The sequence below is a fragment of the Pleurodeles waltl genome, chromosome 9, assembly GCF_031143425.1.
Source record: "Pleurodeles waltl isolate 20211129_DDA chromosome 9, aPleWal1.hap1.20221129, whole genome shotgun sequence".
Lineage (NCBI taxonomy): Eukaryota > Metazoa > Chordata > Amphibia > Caudata > Salamandridae > Pleurodeles > Pleurodeles waltl.
In genome coordinates, this window is record NC_090448.1 from 558,787,776 (window position 1) to 558,804,040 (window position 16,265).

The 16,265-nt window shown below is 42.4% G+C and overlaps 1 protein-coding gene across 2 annotated transcripts in view; it reads right to left on the reverse strand.

Moving 5' to 3' along the window:
* Positions 1-4,615: 4,615 nt before the first annotated feature.
* Positions 4,616-16,265, reverse strand: part of TMEM91 (transmembrane protein 91) — a 213,677-nt gene continuing 202,027 nt past the window's right edge. For both annotated transcript variants that reach the window (XM_069207521.1, XM_069207522.1), the window contains exon 4: positions 4,616-8,016. In XM_069207521.1, the coding sequence (XP_069063622.1) occupies positions 7,858-8,016 (159 nt within the window). In that variant the 3' untranslated portion in view covers positions 4,616-7,857. The remainder of the gene's footprint in view (positions 8,017-16,265) is intronic.

The window sequence follows — 16,265 nt, forward strand, 5'->3', positions numbered from 1 at the left end:
TATGCTAATCAAAACTGAAAATAAAACAAGTGCACCGGTTTGTATGTTCACATGCCTCATGACGCATTTTTGCATATGTGTCATGACTCTACGGCTGCCTGGTGTGATGACATATAAGTACGCAGGTATCTAGACCAGGCTTCTCCAACGAGCAGCTCATGAGTTACTAGTAGCTCTCTAGCTACCTGTAAGTGGTTCTCTTGAGTGCAGCACAGCCTCCTAAATTACAAGCTTTTATTTGGTTGAAATAAACATGTATCCTAAAATTGAAAGGTGTGTCTTTGCGATGAAAATGTGTGTGTTTTCACAACTAATAAGGTGACATTTGAAGAAAAATTGATTTTCTAAATATATTTAAATCTTATGTCTGAGTGATAGATCATACAATATTACTAATACTACCCTAGAAAAGGATGGAGACCTCTGATCTAGATGCATGTGTGAGCACATGTCAAAACACAGCGTCCATTGTGTTTTTTATTCTGAAAAGGAGTGTGGAAGAGCTTTTGTCGAATGGAGCGGCCCAGCAGTGAATTAAGCCTGCAGATCGTCCAAAACATTCTATCAAATTCTGTTAAAAAACACAGAGGGAGAGTAGTGGAGGGATTAGAGGAATGTTGGTTGTGGCAAACAATGAGGGAGCACCAGAGGGTGGGGTGATTTAGGAGGTTATTATCAATGCAGAGCATGATGAGGAGGGTCAGAAAAGCAAGGGGAACTGGAGTGTGAGTGCAACATGGAGGGCCCAGGGACAGAGGTGTGAAGAAGGGAAAAGCACACGGGAGACAGTAAGAAAACATGCACTGCCATGGAGTGCTAAAAGAAAATAAAAAAATAGTTTCCTGAAAGTAAGCCAGAAGGACACAAGTCATCCAATCTAAACATAGTAAAGAACAGATGCTCCAGAGGCGAGACAAAGGAAGAATAGGGAGAAAAGCCATCACTTAAGAAGCAAGAAAATGAGATGGACCAAGAAACCCTCCAGGCAAGAGCAAAGGGTTAATCACTATATTAACATGTTAGAATTTCTTAGAAACAATACCTCTTCAACAACAGACAGCAAAATCTGTCTACAGGTGAGACCTAAAAAACATGGGTAAATACCAGACAGGAACATGGTTCACAAATATAAATGACCAGCTCATACACGTGACAACATATCTCTTAGTTTAGCCTTAATAAATGAAATCCCTAATTGTATCCTTTTTGACACACAATAACACATATCAACAGCAAATATAAGTACTAAATACATTTTTATCAGTTTCAGTGACTTGATTATACCTTTGAATCCTGTTTTTGTTTTCTATAGCCATGCATTTCAATGCGCTTCCTTCCATCTCATTTAATGCTTTCCTTTCAGTGCTGTTGCATAATTGAAAATCAAATAATGTAAATTCTGTTGATCACAGGACATTAGTTTGTTTCTCCACCTGTCGGTAATGTTAAAACAGATAATAGAATTGACTGAATCTCTTTCATCCTATATGAAGCTGTCTCACATTGCACTGTTCGAATTTTGCAAGCATTTTTTTTATCTCTTTCATCCTCCCGAGAGATATTGCTAGGTTTTAGATCTTATCTAAATATAAGTGACAATAACATGGCCACATCTTCAAACCATCTCCAGGTAACTGACAAGTTGTTGGTTATGCACACCCTAGTTTTGTGAGTTTCATAGAGCGCATCTCAGATTCATCAGTTAAGAAACCCAAAATACAGAGCTAGGAGGCAGTTATTGAGCATTAAATGGGAGGGTAGTAGTGTCAGTATTCTAGATTTCCCTGTATGATTTCTGGAAAAAAGCCTCAATCTTTAACATGACATTTCACAATACCATCATAGTGTTACCAGTATAGGAAGAGGTGCCTAATGCAATGATTAAAGACATACCGCTCTCAGATAGCTTTAACTGTGGAATAATATGTTGGCCGTCTTTCACCTGTTTATCACCGGCAGTATCTTCATTGGTCATCAAATCTCAAATGTTATTAGTTCTGTATTTGGAATGTTATCAATTTCTGATTTTCTCACAAACTCCATAGTGTTCAATTTTTCTGCATTAACCAGGCTTTTAGTTCGGTAACTACATTACCCTCAGTAGCTTTCATGTGTTCCCACACCTAAAAATTTGCCTGAGTTCTATTTCTTTTCTCTTCTTGTATTCTGTCGTCAACATTTCCTTTTATCTTTGGATGTAGCCCAAGCTATTTGAGGTATTTGTATACTAGATTAGTACTCAGTTATTTTTCTAGCAATTGTGATATTAAACAAGATTTTCTTTTTAGTTTGATGCTGCGTATTCGCAGTAGACTAAGCTGTATCCTGTGGAAAGACGGGTGGATTATTTACTACACCTCTTGTCAGATTGTTGAAGCCCTGTTTACTTATCTGTACTCCCCTGTTTGTCGCCTTATAGGCCCAGGAGTAGAGGAGGTGTTTTGGTTTGAAAAAAGTAGATAGGGCCTAATTTATACTTTTTTAGCGCCTCATTTGCGTAATTTTTTGCCACAAAAGCAGTGCAAATTTACAAAGTTCCATTATATTTTGTACATTCGTGCCACTTTTACGTAAAAAAATGACCAAATACAGAACTAAAAAAGTATAAATCAGGCCCTTAGTTTCTATTTCATTATTGTCTTCATGTACTGAAGCTCATTTTACTTTCTTTACTATGTGCTTAATGCATATCTTTTCCCTGTAGAGCAGCAATACAAAACATTACATTTTGAGTGAGTAAATAGCAGCACTGCAATACAGGCATGAAGAGCTTAGTACACTTTCCCAATGTATCATGTTCCGCATTTTACCAGCAATTGCTCTGTGATTTGGTTATTGGTGGAAAATTGAGCAAGTTCAGTTAGCGATATTTAAGTCGCAAGTCACCCCACTATCAGCCGGTCCCGCCACGTCATTGCTCCATTCTTCACACTTCAGACCACACAGTCCAAATCCCCATAACTTGAAGGCCATTCCTTAGCCTGTGCTAATCAACAAATCCTCTCGATAGACCTCTTGGCACCTTTGTTTCCCCCATTTCTGCTGGGGAAACACTTGCGCCTGCGACTTTTCTGCTCCACAAAATGCCTTTTTACCTCAGCTATCCATGAGCATCTTTCAAATCCTTCGGCTCGGGATGGGAGCACAGAACCTAGCACAGACGAGATGATGACCAAATGGAGGACAGGTGAGCTGGATTCAGCAGCCAGTACTGGCACTGCTGGCAACATCAGCAGCACTAGCAGCACACCTGGACACCAATGTCCTTCAACCTAGTTTCACTGAACCACACCCTCTTATTCTATAGGTGCTCCTCAGTCCCACAAGCATGCTTAGTAGTGACCGCTGCTGAGGCAAATCGGCCAGTCAGGTGAACAGAAAACATTCCCCTTTGCTCTAAATATGAAAGGAAAATGTTAATTTTAGTTGTTGAACCACGTTTGAAGGCCATTAAGTGGCAATGTGGACACGTTGAAGGACAGGTACAAAATGAAATTGAACTGTATCTGAAGAAATGAAACATTACACCATAGACAAAATACGTGTAGCTGAGAAATTAAAACAACTACTGAAAAATAAAGGCAAGTGAAGAACTGCAGAACAACAGGATACGTCTAGCCTAGGGCGAGTTTGTGGGTGTGAGGCCACATCGGAAGTCTCACAAGAGGAGTCAACGAATAAATCAAAACTCACTAAACTCATGAAATGCTAATTGGGCATCAAACGTTAGAAATCAATCAATGTTTAGATAATCACACTGCACAGCACTATACTATTATTAGATTTATGCATTACTATCTTGAAATGCTTTAACTCTGGGACACAATAAGTTTCACAGAGGTGTTGCACGTAAAAGAAAAAACTACACATCTAGGAACATTGATCCTGGGACCCAGTGTTGGACTTGGACCTAAAATCGGCCCAGGAACCAGAATAAAACTGGCCCTTGTTACCAAACCAGATGCTACATAAGTGGCCCACATTTGCAAATCAGCCCAGTTTTGAATTTGTAAAGACACGCTGTATGTGTATTTTGCAAGGAATGGAAGACTGCATTCATTTGTGCCAGCTGCAGCCAGTGCTTGTGTTAAGATCAGGGAAATCAATAGTAAAAAAACAACCCATCTATCCATAAAACAGGCCCACAAACTGCTAACAAAGCGGCCACACACTGTCAGACCAGCCATTGGGCACTGCCTGATTGCTCTGTAGGCCAGTCCCACCGTGCTGGGACCTTTCCCTATCACCTTCAATGTTTGAACGCTTGGCAATGGGTATACAAGGTCAGTTAAAGCTGCAAGTTCTTGAAATATCATTCACTCCTGTCAAGGGCACATATTCACCGACAGGAAAATGGCTCGCAAAGACACCATTTTGATTCTGGCACACACATTTAGCAGAACTGATTGACAGATAGGCATGCTGCAGCTGCACATGCATGCAGGTACACATATGCATACCCACACACAAACAAATCCTAACACACATAGGAAAGATTACATACACACCATATAAACATGCTAAACGACTCAAGCACTCATCAAGTGGCCACGAAAAAAAACACATTTGTGTCACGTGTACTCTTGCCAGATAGCGAGTGAAAATAGACCAAGGCTTGGGATGCATTCCATGATTTATTCCGGGTTTGGAGTTCCAGTCCAATTCCATGAAATCCTTCTATCAGATACACTGTACAAACAGAACCAGTTGAGTCCTGGAGCCAAGCTCCACTACAAAAAGTGCACACAGTTCAGTCATCGAGCCTAGTTCCGGAAGGAGGAAGAGTGACTAAAATGTTTATAAAGAAAGTCTTGGATTTACTGTACAGGGAGATAAAAAAAAAACACATGCTGGACTTCAGGAAGGCTGATCAGTGGGGAGGATGGAGCTCATGGTTACCATAAGGCCTGTATCTGCCAACTTTAGTATCCAGTTCTACTCAACGTTGTATGGTCCCTGTTGCGTTTCCTTAATGCAGGTGTACTTCCTCTTCTTTTCATGGCTCTTGGAGCACATGCACGTTTTTCTTGTCTGTGAAAAAAGTTTTTCAAGTTCGTTTTGTAATGGCCATCTGGCAAATCTTAGAGACTTTGAAAGTTTATGCTTCATAACAAGTTAGCATTCAATTCTTGGTTAGACCAATAAAATATATACAAAAATTCTCTAAGTATCTAAAATTGAAATTGAGCTCTCAGTTCCAAACATTTTTTGATTTTATTAATCACAAATCCGTGGCCTTCACTATTCCACTTTGAAAAGGAGTAGACTTTTAATTATTAGCGCCCTGGCAATACACACATGGAACAAGTACCCCAGATTGTAATTAAATAAGTTTAAGCTGAAAGAATTTCGAACTTTGGTACAATCTTGCCTGGCACGGTGTGAAATCAGGCGTACAATATAATTGTATATTTTTTGGTCTGCAAGACATAGCGTGTTGTACACATATTTTTTTCTTTTTCGGCACAATTTGCAAAGTGCCACCACAATGGTTTCGAGGCAGCTTTTGAATTATCTCCCTAGACTACTCTGCCACTGTCTATGCAGCATCAAGGCTTGAAATATGCAGGGAAAGAGGGAGCGCCAGCTTGAAGAGGGATTTAAGGGGCGCCATTTATTTATTAACGGAATGCCTCTATGGGAGAAGATTTTATGACTTAACCCTTCCCTCTATACAGAAAACCATTAGAAAGGGGAGACAAAACGCCGACGGCAATAGTTTAACTAGGTAAGGACGATGCTTTAAACTTTGATTTCCAAAATTCAGTGAACCTAGTAAACCTCGGATATGGGCCATTTTGGAATAATTACTGGTGTTCACCAACTTCTCCCACCCATGCTAACAGCAGAAGATTTCTGCATTAAATTCGTTTTCACTATACAATTTTCTCACAAAAACGCTTTTGCATGACCTGTAGTTAGCTAATATTTTTTCTCTATTTTTTTCCCTTGCTGAAATGTATTTTTAGTGGAAGACCCGTGCTCATGCCATGGACGTAATTTAGGGGTCACCCTGGGTTGCAGTTGCGACCCCTGGCTTGCCCTTTCCAACCCTTGGCACTATCTTGGCGACCCCTGGCCTCAGAAGTATCAAAATCAGTGCCAGGAATACAGTGGCAGCTCATCCTTATGGACGTTGGTTGGGGCTCCACTCTGTTTTCTTTCGACGTTTCCATTAAAGGAACAATGAACAATGTTTCATTATACAATATAAAATACGGTACAATTTGCTGGAATACAGCCTTTCCTTGCAGCAGAGGTAAGTAAAATAAATGTGATTTTAAATGTAAGTTGTGTGCATGCTTGCGGGTGAGTGTGTGTTTATGTGAGAGAGAGTGTGTGGGTAAATGTAAATGTGTGTATGTCGGAGAGTGCATATGTGTGTGACATTGAAGGTCAAAGGGCATGTGATGTCCCTTCCGCTACCCCTAGCATTTTGGTGAATTGATGTTCATGCGCATCCTCCTATTTGTTTTTTAGTTTTCCTAAACTGTGTGAAGTCCACAATGAATGAATGTTAAGAAAAAAGCTGAGACATAAAAAAATAAAAAAATTACAACTTCGCAAACCCCCCTAAACGTAGCTCAATTTTACTGGTGTTTCATTCGTGTAACTTTTTCCTAGCCACTGGGGTAACTATCCAGTAATTTAAGTAGTGACCATTTATAATGTTTAGATAGTTTATAAGTGCTCCCAGTTTTGCAGAGGGAGGCCGAAGAAGATCATGAAATCTGCCTACTGACAACAGCTCCATTGAAATTGATCGGATAAATCTGAATAACATGTTAGAAAGAAATCCTGGGCCTTCTTGATCCACAATTGACAATTTAGCTTTTGGAGCATATATTCCCTTCTTCTGATATGGATCATAGATTTCTGTCAACAACAAGTTTGCCACCAGCATTTGGAAGGGCCGTTCTCTTGCTTCAGCCAACCTGTCCATCTCATCTGTTCCATTCCAATTAGGGTTTAACTTGTTACTGAAAAATCCCATTAATTTTGCATAAGGTTTATTAAGAGATCTTTGGAAATGTGGAATTCCTGGTCAACATTTATGTCTTTTTACCAATGAGGCAAAGGTTTTTTCATATAAAAAACGGTTCAGAGAAGGCTCCACATCTCATTGGCTGTGATATCAGCAGGGGAATAAACTCATCCTGGCCATGCGAGGTGTATTGATGCTGTAGGAGGGTGGGTCTGCAAGCAGAATTAGTTCAGACCTTTCCAGTTGCAGATCTGGGGAGAGTATCATTGTGCACTCGTGCCACACACTCAGTGAGGAACTTTTAAAGAGAACAAGAAGCCAGACCATTGATGTAGATGTAAGGGTGATGGTGCCATGGCTCCAGGTAAGCGTCACTCATGGACAATTGTACTGGTTCTGAGCTTTTAAAGCTCATTAATGGTCCAGGAAAAGAAGCAGTAGGCAAGTTAGAGAAAGTGGGCAGAACTTTGTTAGAAAGAGTTTAAAAGAATTTTGAAGTGGCATTACAATCTGACAATAGCTCAGTGAAAACATGTGTGGGTCCATTTATAGGTGCATCTGTGTACTTTTCAGTTGTAAACCCTCAGGCATGTTCTAAACAACCATTCTTGACTCGTGCTGATGTCCCTTCCTCTGACTGCGCTTTATCATTTTGAAGTGACCAACCAGTAGCATTGAAATTTTCTGCATTGCCCTTGCTGCTCCCTTTTCTTTTTGAGTATTTATCTTTCACCGCCCTCTCTGAGCGAGAGCCACAAGTATTATGCTCGATGCCTGTCTCTTGAAAAAGCAAAGAGCACATTGGGAGAGCGAGACCTCTGTAGTTGTAGCACACATGTCCTAACAAGTGTTCTTCTCCTTGGCAGTCTCTGTTAGGTGGGCACCTTATTGGACAAATAAGCGATGAGTGCCACAATAGCACCAATGTATGTGCAGGTGCCCAAGACAATGGATAGGACAGCCATGAAGAAAGTCTGGCGTGATGCAGTGCTGGCTTCATGGTAGTCACCCTTCGCAGATGCCTTGTTGGTCTGTGAAAAGAAAAGAGAAGAAAAAGAAGATTAGGGAGGAAACATGATTTCACTGTGATGGCTGGTTCATGGAAACACTTCTGAAACGTGGAAAAACTAAAGGGAACACCCCTAAAGGAGATTCGGCACTAATGGAAATAGCTTCTTTCATTTTTAAATTTTCTGAAATATACTTTTGTGTATGCAATACAGTTGGAAGATCAATATTCACATCCAATCACAATACTTATTAAACACCTCTAACGAATAATCATGCAAATGATCTATTCAGTTGACCATAATAATAATAACAAAAAAACTTTAAATATTTTTATAAGAGCTGCTTAATGGAGATGCCTGCTGAGGGCAGGGGAATGGTAATTCAAGGAACAGCCATTTCAGAGGCATAGATGCTAAAGGATGCACCTGCTAACTCATGCTAACACTCAATGGGGGTGGCATAACAGGGGGCAAAGTTGGCATAGGGAAATGACAGCTCAGTGGAAATGCCTGCCATGGAACATGGGAGGTGCAGTTTTTGGGAGATGACTGCCCTAGTGGTACAACTGCTTATTGGAGGCAACTGCTCAATGTTCACTGCTGTTTAATGGACATTATTGATCAGGTAGTTCAACTTTTTAATGGAGACCACTGCAAATGGAGGTGTCTTCTTAAGAGTGGGCACTTAAAGGGTAAAGTAAGAAAGTACACTTATTTCAGTTAATAAAAATCATCCACAATTGAAATCCACACACATGCAAAACCCTCCCCAGAGTCGATCGACAGTACAAACACATTCTGTCCACATTGCATGCATGCCCGCCTGAGGCACCAATAATGGCTTTTCCCTGAAATCCAAAAATATCCAATCTACATTTCTTCAATTTATATTTTACCTAAAAGGAGAGGTGTCAGCCAGAAAATGCCAGGATTTGCAATTCACCCTGAAGACAGCCTATAGCAACTTAAAGGGTGCGGCTGCTCAGGAGGAGGAGGGTTCATATTCGGAATCACTGACGGACCAAACTACACAACAACTGATCAAATGGATAATCTACTAACAAAGACAACCGTAAAATGTGATGGAGCAGTGCTTTAATGTGGTGACAAACCTTGGAGAAAAACTGTCCAGACCCACAGAGGCCACTTCCTAATAGATGTGCCTGTCATATAACAATGGCTGCGTAATGCTGTTAATTGCCTTGTGCTATAAGATTTAAAGTTGCTGATTTCTAAACAGATCAATATCTGACCTGGGGACTGATTTCAGTATATGATATTTGATGCCATTTATCATTTTTGAATTTATAAGTTTTAGGAAAGAGTTTGCTTGCTTTTCTTGCCCTCTGTGCTCTCTATGTAGTTAATGAGTGGTCTCTCCGGTTGACCCACCTCCCCTCTCTTTTTTCCCACTGCATATTCTTGCTTCTTTTTCTGTACCTTTCTTGGACTAGGTGTGCACTTATCCCACTTTCCCTCTCCATAATCTTTCTCCCTGCTCTCTTCGCATTTAAGGCTTGATTTAGGGTTTGGACGACAAGTTACTCCGTCATTAATGTGGTGGATAGCCCATCCATCGAATTACACGTACCATACACTGTAATGCACTTGCAATACATCGACAGGCTATCTGACACGTCAGCGATAGAGTATTCTATCCGCCAAACTTTACATCAGGCCCTAAGTATCCTCTTTCAACTTTCCATATTACCATGTCAAGTGTTGTACTGGAATATAATAGTGAGTTTTCTATATTGTGTTACAAAACGTTTATAGTGAATATATTCAACAACCAAAATATTCCTCAAGGGAAGTGTAGATAGGTACTTCAATGTGTACTGTACTTGACTCCACATGTATGTACCTCGATGGCATATAAATATCCACAAGGATGAAAATGAGAGCTACGAACAGTAAAACTGTACTTAATGTGTGTGTATATCCATGATATTTGAGCTGTCGATATTGCAGAAACATTCTTGTAACACAATGCTTCTGTAGCTGATATTCTGACATGCAGCCTGTCTTCTCACCTGTCCATACCCTACCCTCGCTATTCTTTTCATGTACTTTGCTACTTCGCATACCTGCATCCTCTCTTCCATCCATGCACCGTACCTGCAGTCTGTCTTATCTATGTTCTCTTTTCGCCCTCCATATCCTTTCCTTCCCCTCATTCTCTACCTGTTCTCCTCTCCCCTTCTCTTCCCATGTGTAGCCTCATCCTCTCCTGTCCTCTCTATACTGTTATTGTCCTTGCGCTTCTCTACCCGCCCTCCCTATTTTTTTCCCTTTTACGGCTATCATGTCCCAGCCTTATCTATTCTCTCCTGGCCTTCCACATAACCCCCAGCCCGAACCTAGATTTTCCGTTTCTGTCCCGGCCCTTCATGCGCTTTCCCTGAACTCCATGTCATCTCCTTGAATTCCATATCCCCCCGTACCTCACCACCCTCTCACCAACACCCTATTATTTTCTCTTTTCCGACCATTGCCATGTATGTTACATACACTCTCTGCCCCCTTCATGCCCTCTTATTCTTTTTATGCAATTCTTCACCTGTTTGCTCTCTTTCCTTCTCCCACCCACCCTAACCCCTAAGTACCCTTTATATCTTTTTCCCTGTCCTTTACATCATCCCTGCAATTCCATTCACTTCCTGTCCCATCCTGTTACCCAAGAGTTCACTATCTTCCTTCACATGCTAAATCCTCACCTTGCCCTTCCTAAGATTCCTATTTTTTTCTCATATTAACTATCTCTCTCCCCATACTCTCTCTACCCTTCCTATTCCTTCTATGCACTTCCTACATTTTCATTGTTACCCCCACCTTCTATATCTTCGTTCACACTCTTCTTCCACTGTTCTACTCCCCAGCCCTTCCTTCTCCCTGCCACCGCTCTGTCTTCTTGTCCTGCTTTCATCCCTTCCCAATCTTCTCCTTGGCCTCCCTATCCCCTTTCATTCTTCCTTTCTCTTCGTCATCGCTGTCCATCTTCTCCTCGTCCTTTTCCTATCATCCCAGTCTTCTCCTGTCTTTCTTCTTTCACCCTCAGCTGCACTCCCTCTCCCTGCTCTTCAACCCTCTCTCCTCACTGTGTCGGCACCCCAGCCATGCCCTGACTCCCTCGCTACCCCCTCAGTATATCCTCATCATGCCCTCTGCCTACTTTTCCCGTATTAGGCGTTCAAAGGGTTTTAGCGTCCCTAATCTGTATTCCCTTTTGCATGTGTCAAAATGCTCCTTCAGGGGCGTTACTGGAAGTTCATGAGCTGGACCCAAGGCATTGGATGTGCTCTGCTGCATAGGATGACACTTTCGGGTGGTGTGGTTGGCAGATCTCTGAGGCTGCCAGCTCGAAAGCACCCTGTAACACTCCACAGCTCCCTACTGACCGCCATTGAGATCAAGCTCTCATTTAAAGTAAAACATGAGTACTTACTAGGGGAATTACCCATTGCCCCTCTCTCTCTGTTTTGCATATTGGTTCTGTAAGCTGCATCATAGTGCTCTGCCTATCCCTAGAGTGAAGGAAATTCCACCATCAGGTTACCCATTGTATTTAGCCCTAGCTCGGCAAATCAAATATTTTTTTGTCTGGATTGCTTTACAACTCCATTAACCCCTACAGTGGCGGCTAGTGCTTAAGGGGTGCTAAAGCGCCACCCCTACTAACTCAGAAGGGACATAAAGAGAAGCTGTGTCTAACAGCTTTGAGTGGCAGAAAATGTAAACACCTGAACTGACAAATCTGTTCAGTTTTATTCAGGTGATTAGTTTTCGCGACAGAGTGTTGACATCTCAAAGTGCACATGTCAGCAGCACAAGCGTGGGAGTCACTGACGGGGTCAATTTGATTGTGATTGTATGAGGGGTGCTTTATACTGCAGCCCTCTCACACACTCACAGTTCCATAGACATGCCGCACATGCTTTGCTCAGCGCAGGTGGTCTAAAGATAGGGGCCAGTTTGGGGGGTGGCATGTTTTGAGCTAAGCAGCCACACGTCCTATGAGAAGGCTGAATAGAGAGGGGAAAAAAGGGCCAACCCAAGTCCCATCCTGGCTTCTGATAGGCTGTCAGCAAGGGTTTCTGTGCTTGTTGCAAAGAAGAATCGCGGAGAAGACTTGTAATGAAACAGAGTCGTAGTTTGAAAGAGTGGGATGAAATCAGCGGTTGAAGTTCAGTAATAAAAGTATGGGAACTGAGATGCTCCATGCAATGGGTTTGGAGTCAGTACGCGTGTGGGAGGGGTCAAACATGTAGCATAAATACCAAAATATTCTGTACGTTTTTTGCTCCTTTACTGTCAGGTAGCTACATTTAAAAAGACATGCAACTTAAATGAAAAATAATAAAATAAATGTTACTCATTGGAAAAAGCACTATAGTACATTATGAAGCCTGTATTAGTTCATCCACTGCAGAGGTCTGCTTGTGACCACTGAGCAAGAGAATTAAATCTTGGTTGTTGCAGTGGAGAATTGTGGCTTGTCTATTTTTAATGCTGTAAGGTCTTAGCCTGTGACAGAAAGAACTGTGAATATGAAAGTCATTATTTTAAACTTGCATTGCACACAGTATAAGCTGCTACAAAATGCCTAAAAAGTTTAAGATAAAATTGGGTTTCCAAAATATAGATTTTAGTAATATCCAAGCTGTACGTAACACCATTTTTTATTTTATAACTGTCCCTTCAACACCTCCTATGGGGTAGTATCCGCCATATAAATACAATTACAATTAAAAGCTTGCACTTCACTGCTCGGTTGTTATCTCTTTGCACTACCACAAAAAATACATTTTTGTCACCACAAAGCTTTGAGTCATTGGATCCAATAACGGCAGTACTGCTCCCAAAGATCTTTTACAGTTGGAGATTACCATTTACATTTGCAGATTAACTCCTTGTGCACATTTGCGTTTCTTTCAGGCAACAGACACCCTGGCAGGAAGTCTTGTTTAGCTGCCTTCTGGCTTTGGTTTCACAGCACAGAAGACTCACTGAATGATACTTCAGCTAAAGCATTTAAACTATCAGAATTAACATTCCCGGGACAGTTTTGGGGAGCGGTTTTTCATAGATCAAAATTGTGCCCCTTTGACCCCGCCCACTTTGACCTCTGGATGAAGTCCATCAAAAAAAAATAAGAGATGGCATGTGCCTGCTGCAAGTTAATGGGAGAGGGTGTGGAAGAAGTTTTACAGTGTGTGTGTATTGGCAGAAGATGAAGAGTGTGCAATACTTTTTACTTAAGACTGCATGTTTGTCCTCAGAAGGATGAAAGGCAACACCACTCCACAACTGGTAAACCATATGAGTTTTGACACTGGACCAATATGCTATTTTATGGTCTTCATATTTTTCCAAACACGCATCAGATGAACTGTGCCTTTTGGGATGCTTGAAGTTAGGAAAAATGTATTGTAATTCAACATTACATTTAATCGTTTTGCTGCCCTTTTAATGATGACTGTATAAAGAAAAAAGAGATAAGGCAAAACATAATGTTAAACAAATACACAACGCTGCTACTACTCCAATTTAGAAGGAATTTTAGTAGTAGTATTTTAGCATTAAAGCAAGCACCAAGATTTTTAGTTTTAATATTGTTCACAAAGGGAAGTTTAAAATATTACCACTGCTGTTTGTGCTTAAGATTACCTGCCTGATAAAACCCAAGTGAGCATAGCATCTATATATCTCTCATTCTCACCCAAAAGGCATTACTAATACTCCCATCTGTTTGCAAGCATCTTCTTTCTACTCTAGGAAGCACACCTTTCCCAGCTTAGTAAATACTTTTTTCATAAACTGATTTAAAGTCTGGGGCTCTGGAGTACCTAGAGTCCCTTTCAATAGCAGAGGGTGCCATAAATGCATATAGTCAGTTAAAAATCCAATATTTCAATGAGGGCCAACTTCAGAAAATACTAGAGGTGCTTAAAGGTGCTCACAGCTTGCATTTTGGGTCTCACTGAAGCTGAGGGGGAGAAGGATGCCTTGTGTGTTTAGAATATCCTGTATGATATACATGGAAGTCAAAGCAAAGACACATGGTATAGAATATCCTACATGATAGAAGTGGCTTTACCCCAGCAGATAAATTGTATTGTGTAGATGGAATCGTCTGATTTATAAAGAGAGACCAAGTCAGAGGTGAGTGCAATGTGTAGAGTACCCTGTATGGGGGAGATGGAGGTGCCCCAGAAGCGACAGATATGTTGTGTTTCAGTAGCACCCTGATCCAGCATGGAAGAGTCCCTTGAAGCAACAGTCAAAGTGCAGAATATTCTATATGTTGGAGTGGCCCAGGTAGAGTTAGGCACATTGTCAGATTATTCTACACAATGGTGATTAAGGCCTAGGCAGAAGTTCAGTGCCCCCATAAACAAGATTGTGGTCAAAGCATATACAAATTCTGTGTGTCTGCTGAATATATTGTAGGATTCCTTGATGAAAGCTCTGCAAGTTGTATATTATATTGTTGGCCCAGGAAGGCAGAACAAAGGACTTCCTCTGAGAGAGGGTGTAACACTCTCTCCCTTTGGAAATAGGTGTGAAGGTTGGGGAGGAGTAGCCTCCCCCAGCCTCTGGAAATACTTTGATGGGCACAGATGGTGCCCATCTCTGCATAAGCCAGTCTACACCGGTTTAGGGATCCCCCAGCCCTGCTCTGGCGCGAAACTGGACAAAGGAAAGGGGAGTGACCACTTCCCTGACCTGCACCTCCCAGGGGAGGTGCCCAGAGCTCCTCCAGTGTGTCCCAGACCTCTGCCATCTTGGAAACAGAGGTGTTTGTGGCACACTGGACTGCTCTGAGTGGCCAGTGCCAGAAGGTGATGTCAGAGGCTCCTTCTGATAGGCTCTTACCTCTCTTGGTAGCCAATCCTCCTTCCTTGGTAGCCAAACCTCCTTTTCTGGCTATTTAGGGTCTCTGGTTTGGGGAATTCTTCAGATAACGAATGCAAGAGCTCATCAGAGTTCCTCTGCATCTCCCTCTTCACCTTCTGCCAAAGGATCGACCACTGACTGCTCAGGACGCCTGCAAAACCGCAACAAAGCAGCAAGACGACTACTAGCAACCTTGTATCGCTTCATCCTGCCAGCTTTCTCGACTGTTTCCAGGTGGTGCATGCTCTGGGGGTAGCCTGCCTCCTCTCTGCACCAGGAGCTCTGAAGAAATCTCCCGTGGGTCGACGGAATCTTCCCCCTGCAACCGCAGGCACCAAAAGACTGCATCACTGGCCCTCTGGGTCCCCTCTCAGCACGACGAGCGTGGTCCCTGGAACTCAGAAACTCTGTCCAAGTGACTCCCACAGTCCAGTGACTCTTCAGTCAAAGTTTGGTGGAGGTAAGTCCTTGCCTTCCCATGCTAGACTGCATTGCTGGGTACCACGTGATTTGCAGCTGCTCCGGCTCCTGTGCACTCTTCCAGGATTTCCTTAGTGCACAGCCAAGCCTGGTCCCCGACACTCTAACCTACAGTGCACAACCTTCTGAGTTGTCCTCCGGCGTTATGGGACTCCCTTTTGTGACTTCGCGTGGACTCCGGTTCACTCTTCTTCCAAGTGCCTGTTCAGGTACTTCTGTGGGTGCTGCCTGCTTCTGTAAGCGCTCCCTGACTTGCTGGGTGCCCCCTCTGTCTCCTCCTCCAAGTGGGAACATCCTGGTCCCTCCTGGCCCACAGCAGCACCCAAAAACCTCTACCACGACCCTTGCAGCTAGCAAGGCTTGTTTGCAGTCTTTCTGCGTGGGAACTCCTCTGCAAGCTTCATCGCGACGTGGACATCCGTCCTCCAAAGGAGAAGTTCCTAGCTCTCTTCTTTCTTGCAGAACTCTAAGCTTCTTCCATCCGGTGGCAGCTTCCTTGCACCGTCAGCTGGCATTTCCTGGGCTCCTGCCCACTCTCGACACTGTTGCGACTATTGGACTTGGTCCCCTTGTCTTACAGGTACTCAGGTCCAGAAATCCACTGTTGTTGCATTGCTGGCGTTTGTTCTTCCTGCAGAATCCCCCTATCACGACTTCTGTGCTGTCTGGGGGTAGTAGGTGCACTTTACACCTACCTTTCAGGGTCTTGGGGTGGGCTATTTTTCTAACCCTCACTGTTTTCTTACAGTCCCAGTGACCCTCTACAAGCTCACATAGGTTTGGGGTCCATTCGTGGTTCGTATTCCACTTTTGGAGTATGTGGTTTTTGTTGCCCCTATACCTATGTGCTCCTATTGCAATCTACTGTAATTTTACACTGCTTGCATTACTTT